The sequence below is a fragment of the Labrus bergylta genome, chromosome 4 (genome assembly GCF_963930695.1).
Source record: "Labrus bergylta chromosome 4, fLabBer1.1, whole genome shotgun sequence".
NCBI lineage: Eukaryota > Metazoa > Chordata > Actinopteri > Labriformes > Labridae > Labrus > Labrus bergylta.
The window spans coordinates 273,250-293,277 of NC_089198.1; the positions used below are offsets into that span (position 1 = coordinate 273,250).

The window sequence follows — 20,028 nt, forward strand, 5'->3', positions numbered from 1 at the left end:
ACACACACACCAGAAAACCAAGAAACCAACACACCAAGAAACCCACACACCAACACACCAACACACCAAGAAACCAACACACCAACACACCAAGAAACCAACACACCAAGAAACCAACACACCAAGAAACCAAGAAACCAACACACCACCACACCAAGAAACCAAGAAACCAACACACCAAGAAACCAAGAAACCAACACACCAACACACCAACACACCAACAAACCAAGAAACCAACACACCAACACACCAAGAAACCAAGAAACCAAGAAACCAACACACCAAGAAACCAAGAAACCAACACACCAACACACCAAGAAACCAAGAAACCAACACACCAAGAAACCAAGAAACCAAGAAACCAACACACCAACACACCAAGAAACCAACACACCAACACACCAAGAAACCAAGAAACCAACACACCAAGAAACCAAGAAACCAACACACCAACACACCAAGAAACCAATACCCCAACACACCAAGAAATTAGGAAATTAAGAAACCAACACACCAACACACCAAGAAATCAAGAAACCAACACACCAAGAAACCAAGAAACCAACACACCAAGAAACCATCACACCAACACACCAACACACCAAGAAACCAACACACCGCCACACCAAGAAACCAACATACCAACACACCAAGAAACCAAAACACCAACACACCAAGAAACCAACACACCAACACATCAAGAAACCCACACACCAGAAAACCAAGAAACCAACACACCAAGAAACCCACACACCATCACACCAACACACTATCACACCAACACACCATCACACCAAGAAACCAAGAAACCAACACACCAACACACCAAGAAACCAACACACCAACACACCAAGAAACCATGGAACCAACACACCAAGAAACCATGGAACCAACACACCAAGAAACCAATACACCAAGAAATCAAGAAACCAACACACCAAGAAACCAACACACCAAGAAATCAAGAAACCAACACACCAACACACCAAGAAACCAAGAAACCAACACACCAACACACCAAGAAACCAACACACCAAGAAACCAATACACCAACACACCAAGAAACCCACACACTATCACACCAACACACTATCACACCAACACACTATCACACCAACACACCATCACTCCAACACACTATCACACCAACACACCATTACACCAAGAAACCAACACACCAAGGTATATATACATCTATTTTTTTTACATTTCTAAATGTCACATGAAGCTCTGAAAATATCATTACAACGGGTTTTATAAATAACCCCACCCCCCACCTCTACCGCCACTACCTCAATGGGGTCTTTGTAACAGAGGGACAAGCGATGCAGTTTAGAGGGAGAGAGATAGAGAGCGTCAGACAGGATGTGTCTCTGTCAGAGCTGCTGCTGGAGTTCACTTTCCTCTTACAAATTATTATTCAGGATCATCAGCTGATAACTAACCAATCATCAGACCTCAATAAACACAGGACTCCAACACCTGCATGTGGACGGTAAGACTGTTTGTTTAACTTTTAGGGTTAGGTTTGGTGAGGAGTTAGGGTTAGCAAACCAAATTCCAGCGAAATAATCACTGATTGTAGCCATGCATGTTTCAGAATGTGTAACTGAAGCAGCTTTAACAGGCTCAACTGGAGGTTTAGCATCAAATTACGTGTGTGTAAAATCTTCTGATGACGATGTATGAATTGTCACATTCAGGGCGGAGAGTTGTAGGATTCAGAAAGTACGACTTCTCAAAGCTTCTGAGGGATAATGAATAGAATATTTATGACCTGTGACAGTTTTCTAAAAATGAGATGATTCATCTGATATGGTTTTGATTCATAATTTACGATTTAAATATATTGTAATTTACTTACTTTTTAGATGGAAATATCTCCTCTCCCTCTAATCCCTCTGATTGGATCAAAGAGATTCTGCAATATATCAAGCTGGAGACTATCGGACACTGTCCTTAAGGGTCCGTCCTGACATTTCACACAACCTGGCAGCCTTTTCAGACATGTGTTGAATAGATGAATCAGAGCCTGTCGTCCAATGATTCTGTGTGTCGGTAGATAACAGTGTAGGACAACTGATGCTAACTTTGCGTGGCATGTCTGTTGGGTGGGTATAATATGGTACTATGTTTTGTATGTTTTTGTACAAGGTGAAAACCAGGAATGAAGACACATTGATTCACATGTTCTTAAAAAAGGAGGCCATTTTAATGCTTTTAATGATTATAAAGAATAAAGATTCAAGTCCTGAATTAAAAACATATGACTCAAAAACAAGGTTGTAAGCAGCATAATATTCAAAACCATTATTGTTATTCTTGTTATTAGTTTTTTTTTGTCTGTGTCTCTGAAAGGATCAACATTTCTTCATCACCTCTTCCTACAACAAATCAGGCCAGTTTCAATCGTCAAGTTGGACAGTCTTACATTTTGTCTGACATTTGTCTCTTAACTGGAAATTTTGACTTCTCTTTATTTTATGATATGTTTTTTTTCTTTTTTAGATACTCTGATGTGTCTTTATTGGACAGTCTGATGACTCGTTATTGGACAGTCTGATGTCTCATTGTTGGACAGTCTGTTGTCTCTTTATTTGACAGTCTGATGTCTCTTCATTGGACAGTCTGATGTCTCGTTATTGGACAGTCTGATGTCTCTTCATTGGACAGTCTGTTGTCTCTTTATTGGACAGTCTGATGACTCGTTATTGGACAGTCTGATGTCTCATTATTGGACAGTCTGTTGTCTCTTTATTGGACAGTCTGATGTCTCTTCATTGGGTAGTCTGATGTCTCTTTATTGGACAGTCTGTTGTCTCTTTATTGGACAGTCTGATGTCTATGTATTGGACAGTCTTTTGTCTCTTTATTGGACAGTCTGTTGTCTCTTTATTGGACAGTCTGATGTCTCTTTATTGGACAGTCTGATGTGTTTCTATTGGACAGTCTGTAGTCTCTTTATTGGACAGTCTGATGTCTCTTTATTGGACAGTCTGTTGTCTCTTTATTGGACAGTCTGATGTCTCTTTATTGGACAGCCTGTAGTCTATTTATTGGACAGTCTGATGTCTCTTTATTGGACTGCCTGTAGTCTCTTTATTGGACAGATTTTTTGTAGGCGCTTTGTTTTACATCTCTTTGTTGGACAGTTGGACATCTTCTAGTTGTAGTGTGTCTACTCAGAGATGAAAAGCCACTTTCTTCAGAGCGCGCTCATTGTGTATTTCCTGTTGCTGTGGGAGGAGTCAGGCTGTAAGGCATTGTCACTGAAGCCCTTCCTCCTGCATAAGATATCAGGAGAAAGGGGAGGTGATGTGGGAGGAGCACGAGGTGCTGAAGGACAAGTAAGAGGAATCAACTCCCCCCACAGGAGGAAAAGAAGCTGGGTGTGGAACCAGTTCTTCATCCTGGAGGAGTATACTGGAGATGAGCCGCTGTACGTTGGAAAGGTATTAGTACCTGATGGTTCTTTATCTTCATTACTAAATCAAAGATCCACAAATTGTCACTATTCAAAACAATCAGAACAAAGAGGAAGTCCTGGTTTTGACTTTTCACTCTGAGAACAGGAAGGTAGGTGGTCTCTGCTGGGTTACCTTGTTTTGTCTGCTGGTTTGACTGGTTGTCTCTTGTCCCTGCAGCTCCACTCGGATGTGGATAAAGGGGACGGTCAGGTGAGGTACTTCCTGAGTGGTGAAGGAGCAATGTCCATCTTCACCATTGATGAAAACACTGGGGATATTCACGCCACCAAGAGGCTGGATCGGGAACAGCAAGAATACTTCACCTTGAGAGCTCAGGCCAGAGACAGAAACACCAACCTGCTGGTTGAACCCGAGTCTCTGTTCATCATCAAAGTCCAGGACATCAATGACAACGAGCCAAAGTTCCTGGACGGACCGTACACAGCCAGGGTACCGGAGAGGTGTCCTGTAGGTGAGTCTGAATATCTGCAAACAATCAAGGTATGACATCGAGTCAAAGCTTCCTTCAAAACATTAAGGACATCATCATTCAAGTATGTTGCCTTAATATTTCAAGGTTCTTCTTCAACTTTTCATTCACATAAAGTGAGAAGACTTTAATATATTTAATATATATACAGTCTGCTAATGAGAACATGGGCTGTAACATGACTAAATGTAAATATTGGTGTCAAAGAGACTCTTTATGTGAAAGGGTTAAATGTGAAAATAACTGCTCAGCCAGGGCTGAACAGCAGAGAGCCATCATAACTTCCCCAGTGTGTTGAATAAAGGTTTACCTTGAATCATGCAGGTGTTTCTCCTGTACAGGTACGTCTGTGATGACAGTTGTGGCGACAGACGATGACGATCCAACTTATGGAAACTCTGCCGGATTAGTTTACAGCCTCCTGCAAGGTCAGCCATTCTTCTCTGTGGAGCCAAAGACCGGTGAGAGCACACCTGAGCACATCTGAACAAAACCTGAACCAGACGCCTCAATACTCCTGAACATTACCTGAACATAACACCCGAACACAATCTGAACACAACCTGAACATAACACCTGAACACAACCTGAACACAACCTGAACATAACACCTGAACACAACATGTACACAACATGAACGTAACACCTGAACACAACCTGAACACAACATGAACATAACATGAACATAACACCTGAACATAACCTGAACACAACATGTACACAACATGAATGTAACACCTGAACACAACCTGAACACAACATGAACATAAGATCTGAACACAACCTGAACCCAACCTGAACATAACCTGAACACAACCTGAACATAACCTGAACATAACCTGAACACAACCTGAACACAACCTGAACATAACCTGAACATAACCTGAACACAACCTGAACATAACCTGAACATAACCTGAACACAACCTGAACACAACCTGAACATAACCTGAACATAACCTGAACACAACCTGAGCACAACCTTAACGCAACACCTGAACACAACCTGAACTCAACCTGAACACAACCTGAACACAACATGAACATGACACCTGAAGATAACCGGAACACAACCTGAACACGACACCTGAAAACAACCGGAACAAAACCTGTACACAACCTGAACACAACCTGAACAAAACACCTGAACACAATCTGAACACAACCTGAGCACAACCTTAACGCAACACCTGAACACAACCTGAACTCAACCTGAACACAACCTGAACACAACCTGAACACAACATCTGAAAACAACCTGAACATGACACCTGAAGACAACCGGAACACAACCTGAACACGACACCTGAAAACAACCGGAAAACAACACCTGTACACAACCTGAACACAACCTGAACAAAACACCTGAACACAATCTGAACACAACCTGAGCACAACCTTAACGCAACACCTGAACACAACCTGAACTCAACCTGAACACAACCTGAACACAACCTGAACACAACATCTGAAAACAACCTGAACATGACACCTGAAGACAACCGGAACACAACCTGAACACGACACCTGAAAACAACCGGAACAAAACCTGTACACAACCTGAACACAACCTGAACAAAACACCTGAACACAATCTGAACACAACCTGAGCACAACCTTAACGCAACACCTGAACACAACCTGAACTCAACCTATACACAACCTGAACACGACACCTGAAGACGACACCTGAAGACGACACCTGAACACAACCTGAACACAACACCTGAAAACAACCTGAACAAAACACCTGAACACAACCTGAACACAACCTGTACACAACCTGAACACAACCTGAACACAACACCTGAACACAACACCTGAACACAACCTGAACACAACCTGAACACAACCTGAACACAACACCTGAACACAACCTGAACACAACCTGAACACAACCTGAAGACGACACCTGAACACAACACCTGAACACAACCTGAACACAACACCTGAACACAACCTGAACACAACCTGAACACAACCTGTACACAACCTGAACACAACCTGAACACAACCTGAACACAACACCTGAACACAACCTGAACACAACCTGAACACAACACCTGAACACAACCTGAACACAACCTGAACACAACCTGAACACAACGTTAGTTCAGACCAGGAGGCAGAGCTGCAGTCTTACACGCTTCTCTGCGCCTCCCTTAGATCTGTCTCCCAGTCACTATAGCTGTAATTCTGAATCGAACTGTAGTTATACTATAGGTACTGTGTCTGTCCCCCGGCCAGACCAAGTCATCCAAATAAAAAAAGAAAAGGCATAAATCGTCAAAATCTCATCAGGATCAAGACTACGAATACGATTTTGCTAAAAAATCAGAAGATTCACTGCAGACTTTTGAACATTAGATCCTTAGCATCCAAATCTCTTTTAGTGAATGATCTGATATCAGATCAGCATATTGATTTACTTTTTTTGACTGAAACCTGGCTGTGTCAAGATGAATATGTTAGTTTAAATGAATCCACTCCTCCCAGTCATTTTTGTACTCATATACCTCGAGACACCAGACGAGGTGGTGGAGTAGCAACTATTTTTAATTCTGGACTTCCAGTTAACCCTCGACCAAAGCTGAATTTTTCTTCTTTTGAAAGCCTTGTTCTTAGTTTTTCACATCCAGTCTCAAGAACCTTTCAGCCAGTTCTAGTTGTTGTAGTTTACCGTCCTCCTGGCCCATATTCTGAGTTTCTATCTGAATTTGCAGAATTTTTATCAGATTTGGTCCTTAGCAGTGATAGAATAATTGTTGTAGGTGACTTCAATATCCATGTGGATGTTGATAATGATAGCCTGAGCACAGCTTTCATGTCACTATTAGACTCTATTGGTTTCACCCAGGGTGTAAACGAACCTACTCATCGTTTTAACCACACCCTGGATCTTGTTTTAGCTTATGGAATTGAAATCCATAACCTTACAATTTTCCTAGAAAATCCTCTGCTATCAGACCATTATTTTATTACATTCGATTTTGTCCTACCAGAATTATCTCTGCCTGGAAGAGGTGTGCTCTCTAGAAGTTTGTTGGATAGTGCTGTGGCTAGATTTAAGGAAGCTATTTCAGCTGTTTTTGATTCAGTACCGTGTTTCAACCCAGTTGGAAACTCTTATGATAGCTTTAGTCCCTCTCAGCTAGATCAGTTTGTTGATAGTGCAGTGGATTCGCTGAGAGTTACTCTGAATTCGATTACTCCCCTGAAACAGAAGGTTGTCAAGTGGCGGAGAGTGGCTCCATGGTTCAACTCAGAAACCCGTACTCTATAACAATCATCGCAGAATTTTGAAAGAATATGGCGCTCGACCAAAACGGTAGAATCTCGTTTTTTCTGGCAGGATAGTCATAGAAAATATATGAAGGCTCTACGTCATGCCCGAGCTGCCTACTACTCCTCTCTAATTGAGGAAAACAAAGGCAATCCTAGATACCTTTTCAGCACTGTAGCCAGGCTGACAGAGAGTCATGGCTCCATTGAGCCTTGTATTCCTCTAGCCCTCAGCAGTAATGACTTCCTGAGCTTTTTCAACAACAAAATTCTAGACATCAGAGACAAAATTGGTAACCTCCTGCCCTTACCTGGTGCGGATACGTCTGATACGGCAGAGACAGTTCCAGGACCAGATATTAGTCTTGACTGTTTTTCTCCAACCGACCTTTCAGAGCTATATTCCATTTTTTCTGCATCAAAACCGTCAACCTGTATTTTGGACCCAATCCCAACCAAGCTGTTTAAGGAAGTTTTTCCCTTAGTTAGCAACTCTATATTAGATATGATCAATTCGTCTTTACTGGCAGGTTATGTACCCCAGGCATTTAAAGTAGCGGTAATCAAACCTCTACTTAAAAAGCCTACTCTGGACTCAGGAACTCTAGCTAACTACAGGCCTATATCCAACCTTCCTTTTTTGTCGAAGATCCTGGAGAAGGTGGTAGCTAAACAGCTGTGTGACTTTCTCAATGACAACAGTTTATTTGAGGAGTTTCAGTCAGGATTTAGAGTCCACCATAGCACTGAGACTGCACGAGTTAGAGTTACAAACGATCTACTTCTAGCCTCAGACAGGGGACATCTCTCTGTGCTCGTCTTGTTAGATCTTAGTGCTGCTTTTGACACCATTGACCATCGGCTCTTATTATACAGACTAGAACATTTGCTTGGAATTACAGGGACTGCTTAATTTTTTTTGAATCCTACTTATCAGACCGATCTCAGTTTGTACATGTTAATGATGAGTCCTCTATGCACACTAAAGTTTGCCATGGAGTCCCACAAGGTTCAGTCCTTGGACCAATTCTCTTTACATTATATATGCTTCCTCTGGGAAATATTATGAGGAAACACTCCATACAGTTTCATTGTTATGCAGATAATACTCAGCTTTATGTATCAATTAAGCCCGATGGCACCAGTCAGTTATGTCAGCTAGAAACGATCCTTAAGGACGTTAGGACCTGGATGACCAGAAATGTTTTGCTACTTAACTCAGACAAGACTGAAGTTATTGTGCTAGGCCCTAAGAACCTCAGAGAGACTTTTTCTAGTGATTTGACTGTCCTTAGTGACATCAGCCTGGCATCTAGCACCACTGTTAGGAATCTAGGAGTTCTTTTTGATCAAGATATGTCTTTTAGCTCTCACATCAGTCAAGTTTCAAGAACAGCCTATTTTCACCTTCGTAATATATCCAAGATCAAGAATATCCTGTCGCAAAATGATGCAGAAAAACTAGTTCATGCATTTGTTACCTCCAGATTGGATTATTGTAACTCTTTTTTGTCAGGGTGCTCTGGCAAATCTCTAAAGACTCTTCAACTGGTCCAGAACGCTGCAGCTCGTGTACTGACCAGAACCAGGAAATGGGACCACATCACTCCTGTCCTGGCTTCTCTGCACTGGCTCCCTATACAGTATAGAATAGAATTCAAGATCCTTCTTCTCACCTACAAAGCTCTCAATGGCCAGGCACCATTTTACCTGAAGGAGCTACTAGTGCCGTACTGTCCCTCGAGAGCGTTGCGGTCCCGGAGTGCAGGCCTGTTGGTGGTACCTACAGTCTCCAAGTGTACTATGGGGGGTAAAGCCTTCAGTTATCGGGCTCTTCTCCTCTGGAACCGCCTTCCAGCCGGGGTCCGGGAGGCAGACACAGTCTGTATTTTTAAGAATAGACTTAATAGACTTTAACAGACTTTCCTTTTTGATAAATCTTATAGTTAGTGCTGGTGTAGACCAGCTCTTAGTTATGCTGCTATAGGCTTAGACTACCGGGGAAACTGGCACCTTGAGCTCTCTCTCTCTCTCTCTCTCTCTCTCTCTCTCTCTCTCTCTCTCTCTCTCTCTCTCTCTCTGTGCATATACAGTACATCATATTACTGCATGTATCTATCTGTAAATCTCAGTCACTAACCACCTACTTTCCTGAGAGCTCTTGAGCTCTCTTAGGCTCCTCAAGATCGTTGGTTGACGGCCAACTTGAATACAACACCTGAACACAACCTGAATACAACACCTGAACACAACCTGAACACAACACCTGAACACAACCTGAACACATGAACCAGACTCATGATGAACAGACAGAAACCTGGATCAGAACCAGACTCATGATGAACAGGCAGAAACCTGGATCAGAACCAGACTCATGATGGACAGACAGAAACCTGGATCAGAACCAGACTCATGATGAACAGGCAGAAACCTGGATCAGAACCAGACTCATGATGGACAGACAGAAACCTGGATCAGAACCAGACTCATGATGAACAGGCAGAAACTTGGATCAGAACCATACTCATGATGAACAGGCAGAAACCTGGATCAGAACCAGACTCATGATAAACAGGCAAAAACCTGCATCAGAACCAGACTCATGTTGAACAGGCAGAAACCTGGATCAGATCCAGATCCAGATTGAATAGACAGATATCTGCCAAAACTGTGTTGGGTTGTGAGGGCATATAGGGAGGCATGGAGGACTCATAATTGACATGTACAAACTGAGATTGATCTGAGAAATAGTTTTCAAACAAATCTAAATATGTTCTTGTAATGCTAAGTAATTATTCTAGTCTGTTACCACTGTTTGTACAGTTTATAACGACAGAAATATTCCATCATGCGGGGCTCTCTCACGGAGTCAAGTGCTATAAGTTTAACATGAGGTAATCTGAGGCCAGTTGTGTCACTTTACTGGAATGTACTTTAAAATATTGCATACTGATGGCATTAGTTTTAGATGTCATTTATTGACTGTGGTTTGAACGTTCCTCTTGAACTTGACTCTCACCTGTCCTGCAGGTGTGGTGCGGACGGCTCTTCCTGACATGGATCGGGAGATACGTGACAACTACCTACTGGTCGTCCAGGCCAAGGACATGATTGGTCAGATGGGGGGTCTGTCAGGCACTACTTCTGTCACTGTGATGCTGACTGATGTCAACGACAACCCGCCTCATTTCCCCCGCAGTGAGTTTGACCTCTGAACTGTAGATATGATATCATTGAAACACTGTTTCACTGCGTTTGTACCTGTGTGTACCTGTGTCTCTCCAGAGAGTTACCAGTTCAGTGTTCCAGAGTCTGCCATGGTTTTCACAGTGGTTGCTAAGATCAAAGCTCTGGATCTGGATATTGGTCTAAACTCTGAGATGGACTACCGAGTTCTGGATGGAGATGGACTGGGAACCTTCCGGGTCATCACTGACCCAAATACACAGGAAGGCCTGGTGACTCTACAAAAGGTACAGGTCGCTTACTAGGCAGGAATAGTCAAACTACAATTTGTAATGGGCACATCATAGTGTAACTGCTTTCCATTCTGAAGATTCTCATTTTCTTGAACCATACACTGGTTTTCTTGTATCATAAATTGATTTTCTTTTGTCATAAATTGGTTTTATTGTATCATATATTGGTTTTCATTTGTCATAAATTGGTTTTATTGTATCATATATTGGTTTTCATTTGTCATAAATTGGTTTTATTGTATCATATATTGGTTTTCTTGAGTCATAAATTGGTTTTCTTGTGTCATAAATTAGTTTTCTTGAATCATAAGTTGGTTTTCTTGTGTCATAAATTAATTTTCTTTAATAATAAATTGTTTTTCTTGTGTCATAAATTAATTTTCTTGTATCATAAATTGGTTTTCTTTTGTCATATATTTATTTTCTTGAATCATAAATTGGTTTTCTTAAATCATATTTATTTTTTCTTGAGTCATAAATTGGTTTTCTTGAACCATAAATTGGTTTTCTTGTGTCACCAATAGTTTTCTTGTGTCATAAATTGGTTTTCTTGTGTCATATAATGGTGGAGGGTTATTGCTATCACACACTTGTCATGTCTTTATGGATACATTTTATTCTTTTGTTTAGGTGTGAGTTTCTGACTTCTCTCTGGTCCATAAATTCATGATTTAAAGGATTCAACCTCTCTGGACATATGCAGCTCTAATCTAATCTATGTGTGTTTTATCATTACATTAGTGTACTGTGCTCCAGCAGTTTTCTGGATTATATTCATGTTTTCTGCAACAGTCCCAGAGGACAGTCCTCTGCTGCCAAACAGCTGCTGACCACCATGGGCACTGTTAAATTTAGATTTCCCTTAGTGATGTGTGCGAAAGCAAAAATATTTGTTATTCCCAAACCCAAAGAAAATGTGTTTGGATGTATTAAGAACCATGTAACTCACATCATTTAAAATTAGGCTTCAGGAGCTCATTTTGAGACAATATAATCGCACACAATCACATTTATAAGTCAAGAATATTTCCAAACCGTTCTTTTATCCCTCCAGGCTCTGGATTTTGAGGCCAAATCGAGCTACTTGTTGCGTGTGGAGGCGTCCAATCACTTTCTGGATGCTCGTTTCCTGTCCATTGGTCCTTTCAGAGATGTGGCTGTGCTCCGTCTGCTGGTGGAGAACGTGGACGAGCCTCCAGTCTTCTCTTCATCCATTAGTCGAATGGTGGTCTCTGAAGCAGCTGCAGTGGGAGCTGAGGTGGGGTCAGTTTCAGCTCGAGACCCAGACAACATCAACAGTCCTATCAGGTACGTTACCACAGAAAGACACACAGTCAGCTGCAGTGGGCTGTTTCTGATGCTGTTAAATCTACCTGCAGGTACTCTATAGACAGAAAGTCCGATGTGGAGTGTTACTTTAACATTGATAGCGTTTCAGGAGTGATTAGCACAGCCAGGCCTTTGGACAGAGAGATCAATGCTGTGCACAACATCAGCGTCCTGGCCACCGAGATCTGTGAGTCTGAACTTTATTACATTTGAATCAACAGTTACTTTCCCTTAGAGTATCCAGCACTTCTGTCATCCAGACCCAAAGGCCTCAACCAGATTACTCTTTCTCATTGTACTACAAGATAAGCTAGCTGTTACCCAGGTTTCCTGTCTTTATGCTAAACTAAGCTAGCTGGGAGCTTGTTGGTTCTTAAAGAGAAAAAAGAGCTGATGACAATTTCCTCCACTTTCCTGTGTTGTTTTCATCCTGCTGTAATGAAAATTGATTTTGGTGGCTTTCTGTCTTCAATCAGCTGACTGTGTGTGTGTGTGTGTGTGTGTGTGTGTGTGTGTGTCAGTGGATCTGTCTCAGGTGGGGAAATCTGTGGTTCTTATATCTGTGACGGACATTAACGATAACGCTCCCAGCTTGGCTAACGACTACAAAACATTTGTATGTGAGAATGCAGAACCTGGACAGGTAAACAACACCTGTTTGTTTGAACTGCTGTGTTTATAACTAATATGTTTTACTCTGAAAGAATAATCAGATCAATAGAGAGGGAGAGAACAGAACAGAGAGAGTGAGAGATGGAGGTACAACAAATGGTCGAGGACGGGAATGTATGAGGGGCCGTATAGGCCAAAATTCACATTTTACCTCTCACATACACACAAACACCTCTCACATACACACAAACACCCCTCACATACACCTCTCACATACACACAAACACCTCTCACATACACACAAACACCTCTCACATACACTGTTTTACCTCTCACATACACACAAACACCTCTCACATACACAATAAAACCTCTCACATACACACAAACACCTCTCACATACACACAAACACCCCTCACATACACTGTTTTACCTCTCACATACACACAAACACCTCTCACATACACTGTTTTACCTCTCACATACACAATAAAACCTCTCACATACACACAAACACCTCTCACATACACACAAACACCTCTCACATACACACAAACACCCCTCACATACACTGTTTTACCTCTCACATACACACAAACACCTCTCACATACACACAAACACCTCTCACATACACTGTTTTACCTCTCACATACACAATAAAACCTCTCACATACACACAAACACCTCTCACATACACACAAACACCCCTCACACACACTATTTTACCTCTCACATACACAATAAAACCTCTCACATACACACAAACACCTCTCACATACACACAAACACCCCTCACATACACTGTTTTACCTCTCACATACACACAAACACCTCTCACATACACACAAACACCTCTCACATACACTGTTTTACCTCTCACATACACACAAACACCTCTCACATACACAATAAAACCTCTCACATACACACAAACACCTCTCACATACACACAAACACCCCTCACATACACTGTTTTACCTCTCACATACACACAAACACCTCTCACATACACAAAACATACCTCTCACATACACACAAACACCTCTCACATACACAAAACATACCTCTCACATACACACAAACACCTTTCACATACACAAAACATACCTCTCACATACACACAAACACCTCTCACATACACAAAACATACCTCTCACATACACACAAACACCTCTCACATACACAAAACATACCTCTCACATACACACAAACACCTTTCACATACACAAAACATACCTCTCACAAACACACGAACACCTCTCACATAGACTATACACTATGCACAATAATAACTGTATATACTCTATCACTGCACCATAACTTCACTTATTTGCACTATGTATATCTATATTTATATTTGTTTAATTAATCAGTCACTGCACAATAATAACTGTATATACTCTGTCACTGCACCATAACTTCACTTATTTGCACTATATCTCTATATTTATATTTGTTTAATTAATCAGTCACTGCAAAATAATAACTGTATATATTCTTCAGTCACCACAACTGTCTATTTATTTATTATTATTATCATTCATTCACTGAACAGCAACTGCTCTGGCCACTTTTTGCATACTTCTCTTTCATATAACCACAAATATATTTTTGTTGTTGTTTTTGTAAATGCTGTTTAGGATTGCTGCTAACAAAGTTTTGTTGTGTCCTTGTATACAATGATAATAAAGATTCTATCTATCTATTTACCTCTCACAAACACCTCTCACATACACTATTTTACCACTCACACACACACACCTCTCACATACACTTTTTGACCTCTTACATACACTAGATTGTTTCTGTAGTGAGTGTTTTAACCCTCCGAGGTCTGAGGCTATTTTGGCTGTTTTGCCTTTAATATTACTCATATCTGACTAAATCAAAAATGTTTCTCTTATAAGTGCCTGGTATCTTTTTCGGCACAACCTCAACTTTATGATCCAACCATTCATTAGTCACCTTGGGATGCTGTATCAATACACAGGACCCAAACACACACAAAAAACAGAGAATTAGTTTTTTTTTTAAAAGATGATTTTTTTATAGTAAAAAACACAGAGAGCTAAACGAACTGTTTTGAATGAATAAAAATGAACTTCAAACATGTAAAAATTTAAACATAAAAAGTAAATTTGGAAAAAAATATTAATTGATTGGAGTATTTACAAAAAAGCAGGATTGTACATCGGCTTTTTTTACTTTCACTATGTCACTGCTCAAAACAGCTCCCAGGAACTGTTTTGAGCAGTGACATAGCTAAAATAATAATAATAATAATAATGATAATAATAATAGTAGTAGTAAATGGAAATCTATTCTACAATTCACTTAGCAGACGCTTTTATCCAAAGCGACATACATCAGAGTCAAATATATAAAGGACATTTGGTATTCAACTAATAACAAAAAATGCAGGTTTGTCCAGGGTTTGTCCAAATGTTCCCTGCGTAGTTCTGGTACCTGTTGTGCCAATCATGGTGGTAATAAAAACCAGACTAAGCAAAATATGTGACTTGAACAGCGATGTATTGAACATGCACCAACCCTATGCACCAGGTGTTTCTGTGTGTGTCTGTGTGTTCCTGTGTCTGTGTGTGTGTGTGTGTCCGAGTGTGTGTGCTTGTGTGTGTGTGTGTGTGTGTGTGTGTCCGTCTGTGTGTGTGTGTGTGTGTGTGTGTGTGTGTATAGAGGTTAATGTGTCACTTGACTATGTCCACAGTGTAAATCTGCTGCTGAGCTGCTTCCTGTCGGGATAAACCTGCAGAGATTATTTATGTTCAAAGTGTCGTCTCTAATGAATTAAAATCTCTTTAATCTGTTTCTGATCTGCTGCCAAAAAATCCATCACTACTCAAAAGAGACATGACCTCAATACATGAGAGAGGCATCACTTCCTGCTCGCCAAAGCGACCGCGCCCCCATTAAGGTGATAGAAGCGCTGTGAAAGTGCACGAGCTAGATTAGAAAGAACAAGAAGTCATGCGACTAAACTCTAAAGTTTGTTGGAAACTGAGATACAGGTGTGACAGGTGTAAACTGAGGAACAGGTGTGACAGGTGTAACCTGATGAACAGGTGTAAACTGATGAACAGGTGTGACAGGTGTAAACTGAGAAACAGGTGTAAACTGAGAAACAGGTGTGACAGGTGTAATCTGAGGAACAGGTGTGACAGGTGTAATCTGATGAACAGTTGTGACAGGTGTAATATGAGGAACAGGTGTGACAGGTGTAAACTGAAAAGCAGGTGTGACAGGTGTAAACTGAGAAGCAGGTGTGACAGGTGTAATCTGAGGAACAGGTGTGACAGGTGTAAACTGAGAAACAGGTGTTACAGGTGTAAACTGATGAACAGGTGTGACAGGTGTAAACTGAGCTACAGGTGTGACAGGTATAAACTGATGAAGAGGTGTGACAGGTGTAAACTGATGAACAGGTGTAAACTGAGGAACCGGTGTGACAGGTGTGAACTGATGAACAGGTGTGACAGGTGTAAACTGATGAACAGGTATGACAGGTGTAAACTGAGATACAGGTGTGACAGGTGTAAACTGAGGAACAGGTGTGACAGGTGTAAACTGATGAACAGGTGTGACAGGTGTAAACTGAGATACAGGTGTGACAGGTGTAAACTGAGGAACAGGTGTGACAGGTGTAAACTGATGAACAGGTGTGACAGGTGTAATCTGAGGAACAGGTGTGACAGGTGTAAACTGATGAACAGGTGTGACAGGTGTAAACTGATACACAGGTGTAAACTGAGCTACAGGTGTGACAGGTGTAAACTGATGAACAGGTGTGACAGGTGTAAACTGATGAACAGTTGTGACAGGTGTAATATGAGGAACAGGTGTGACAGGTGTAATCTGAGGAACAGGTGTGACAGGTGTAATCTGATGAACAGTTGTGACAGGTGTAATATGAGGAACAGGTGTGACAGGTGTAAACTGAGGAACAGGTGTAAACTGATGAACAGGTGTGACAGGTGTAAACTGAGGAACAGGTGTGGCAGGCGTAAACTGATGAACAGGTGTAAACTGATGAACAGGTGTAAATTGAGGAACAGGTGTGACAGGTGTAAACTGATGAACAGGTGTGACAGGTGTAAACTGAGGAACAGGTGTGACAGGTGTAAACTGATGAACAGGTATGACAGGTGTAAACTGAGATACAGGTGTGACAGGTGTAAACTGAGGAACAGGTGTGACAGGTGTAAACTGAGGAACAGGTGTGACAGGTGTAATCTGAGGAACAGGTGTGACAGGTGTAAACTGATGAACAGGTGTGACAGGTGTAAACTGATGAACAGGTGTAAACTGATGAACAGGTGTGACAGGTGTAAACCGAGAAACAGGTGTTACAGGTGTAAACTGATGAACAGGTGTGACAGGTGTAAACTGAGCTACAGGTGTGACAGGTATAAACTGATGAAGAGGTGTGACAGGTGTAAACTGAGCTACAGGTGTGACAGGTGTAAACTGATGAACAGGTGTGACAGGTGTAAACTGAGAAACAGGTGTTACAGGTGTAAACTGATGAACGGGTGTGACAGGTGTAAACTGAGCTACAGGTGTGACAGGTGTAAACTGAGGAACCGGTGTGACAGGTGTAAACTGATGAACAGGTGTGACAGGTGTAAACTGATGAACAGGTATGACAGGTGTAAACTGAGATACAGGTGTGACAGGTGTAAACTGAGGAACAGGTGTGACAGGTGTAAACTGATGAACAGGTGTGACAGGTGTAAACTGAGATACAGGTGTGACAGGTGTAAACTGAGGAACAGGTGTGACAGGTGTAAACTGATACACAGGTGTAAACTGAGCTACAGGTGTGACAGGTGTAAACTGATGAACAGGTGTGACAGGTGTAAACTGATGAACAGGTGTGACAGGTGTAAACTGAGATACAGGTGTGACAGGTGTAAATTGATGAACAGGTGTGACAGGTGTAAACTGAGGACTTCATTTCTTAATGACTTTTTGATACCTATTCATAAAAGTCAACGCTTTATACCGATAACTCACTTCTCATTGGATCAGGGCTCCAAACACCCATTAAACAGCATTTTGGGGATTAGGGTACAGGTTCTGGACTTGTTGTGGCCTGGATCTTGACTGGTTGTGGACTGGTTGTGGTTCTAGCCTGCTTCTGGGCTTGTTCTGGACTGGTTCTGGATTGGTTGTGGCCTGCTTCTGGACATTTAATGTTCTGGTTCTTGAATAATTCTGGTTCTGGAATGAAAGAAAGGATTGGAGGAGGTGGACATGTTTAATCCAATCAGAATGATTTCATTTTACAATTTCTGTCCTGTGTTTGACCTTTGACACCTCAGGTCATTGAGACCCTGAGCGCAGTGGATCCTGATGACCCAGATAATGGACATCACTTCTTGTTCTCTCTGGGTGCTGAGGATGCTGGGAATATGAGTTTCTACCTCAGAGACAATGAAGGTAAAGAAAAAACATGCAGTTCCACCTTAAATTAAAGAGGGCAGGTGTTTCTCTCTGCAGGTGTTTCCTCAGCAGGTGTTTCCTCAGCAGGTGTTTCCTCAGCAGGTGTTTCTCTCAGCAGGTTTTTCTCTCAGCAGGTGTTTCCTCAGCAGGTGTTTCTCTCAGCAGGTTTTTCTCTCAGCAGGTTTTTCTCTCAGCAGGTGTTTCCTCAGCAGGTGTTTCTCTCAGCAGGTGTTTCCTCAGCAGGTGTTTCTCTCAGCAGGTGTTTCCTCAGCAGGTGTTTCTCTCAGCAGGTTTTTCTCTCAGCAGGTTTTTCTCTCAGCAGGTTTTTCTCTCAGCAGGTGTTTCCTCAGCAGGTGTTTCTCTCAGCAGGTTTTTCTCTCAGCAGGTGTTTCTCTCAGCAGGTGTTTCCTCAGCAGGTGTTTCTCTCAGCAGGTTTTTCTCTCAGCAGGTGTTTCCTCAGCAGGTTTTTCTCTCAGCAGGTGTTTCTCTCAGCAGGTGTTTCCTCAGCAGGTGTTTCTCTCAGCAGGTGTTTCTCTCAGCAGGTGTTTCCTCAGCAGGTGTTTCTCTCAGCAGGTGTTTCCTCAGCAGGTGTTTCTCTCAGCAGGTGTTTCCTCAGCAGGTGTTTCCTCAGCAGGTGTTTCTCTCAGCAGGTGTTTCCTCAGCAGGTGTTTCTCTCAGCAGGTATTTCCTCAGCAGGTGTTTACCTCAGCAGGTGTTTCTCTCAGCAGGTGTTTCCTCAGCAGGTGTTTACCTCAGCAGGTGTTTCTCTCAGCAGGTGTTTCCTCAGCAGGTGTTTTCTCAGCAGGTGTTTCCTCAGCGGGTGTTTCTCTCAGCAGGTGTTTCCTCAGCAGGTGTTTACCTCAGCAGGTGTTTCTCTCAGCAGGTGTTTCCTCAGCAGGTGTTTACCTCAGCAGGTGTTTCCTTACAGAACATTAAAAAAAGCTGATTCACTTTTATAATTGATATTACGATAAGAAATGTTTTTATTTCATGTCTTAGTTTAGAGTTAGTGAAATCATCAGTACTGTCTTTTTGTTCATAGACAACACGGTGTCCGTCCTGACTCGTCGTGCTGGTTTCCTGCAACAAGACCAGCCTGTTCACTTCCTGTCAGTGGTGGTGTCAGACGGCGGCGGTCTCTCTCTCAGTAGCACCAACACGCTGTCTATCACTGTCTGCGACTGTGACGCCCACGGGAACCATGGTTCCTGCAACTACGAGGAATCACCACAGCTTGTTGGCTTCAGTACTGCTGCCATGGTGACAGTCCTCACCTGCATCCTCGCTGTGCTGTGTAAGCGCTGACATCAGAGACCCCGCCCCTTTTACCTTAGATTGCCATCCAGCAAAATCAACTAACTAAATCATGCTAGCAACCAACTAAATCATGTTAGCAACCAACTAAATCATGTTAGCAACCATCAAAATCATATTAGCAACCAACTAAATAATGTCAGCAACCAACAAAATCATGTTAACAACCAACTAAATCATGTTAGCAACCAACTAAATCATGTTAACAACCAACTAAATCATGTTAGCAACCAACAAAATCATGTTAACAACCAACTAAATCATGTTATCAACCAACTAAATCATGTTAACAACCAACTAAATCATGTTAACAACCAACTAAATCATGTTAGCAACCAACAAAATCATGTTAACAACCAACTAAATCATGTTAGCAACCACCTAAATCATGTTAGCAACCAACTAAATCATGTCAGCAACCAACAAAATCATGTCAACAACCAACTAAATCATGTTAGCAACCAACTAAATCATGTTAGCAACCAACTAAATCATGTTAGCAACCATCAAAATCATGTTAACAACCAACTAAATCATGTTAGCAACCAACAAAATCATGTTAGCAACCAACTAAATCATGTTAGCAACCAACT

The 20,028-nt window shown here is 41.7% G+C and overlaps 1 protein-coding gene across 1 annotated transcript in view; it reads left to right on the forward strand.

Moving 5' to 3' along the window:
* The first annotated feature begins 442 nt into the window (after positions 1-442).
* LOC110002907 (cadherin-7-like) overlaps positions 443-20,028 on the forward strand; it is a 21,596-nt gene continuing 2,010 nt past the window's right edge. Inside the window, exons 1-10 of the mRNA XM_065953432.1 lie at positions 443-3,452; positions 3,645-3,939; positions 4,299-4,418; positions 10,270-10,437; positions 10,525-10,712; positions 11,773-12,026; positions 12,098-12,234; positions 12,569-12,690; positions 18,001-18,118; positions 19,164-19,415. Of these exons, the coding sequence (XP_065809504.1) occupies positions 3,189-3,452; positions 3,645-3,939; positions 4,299-4,418; positions 10,270-10,437; positions 10,525-10,712; positions 11,773-12,026; positions 12,098-12,234; positions 12,569-12,690; positions 18,001-18,118; positions 19,164-19,415 (1,918 nt within the window). The 5' untranslated portion in view covers positions 443-3,188. The remainder of the gene's footprint in view (positions 3,453-3,644; positions 3,940-4,298; positions 4,419-10,269; positions 10,438-10,524; positions 10,713-11,772; positions 12,027-12,097; positions 12,235-12,568; positions 12,691-18,000; positions 18,119-19,163; positions 19,416-20,028) is intronic.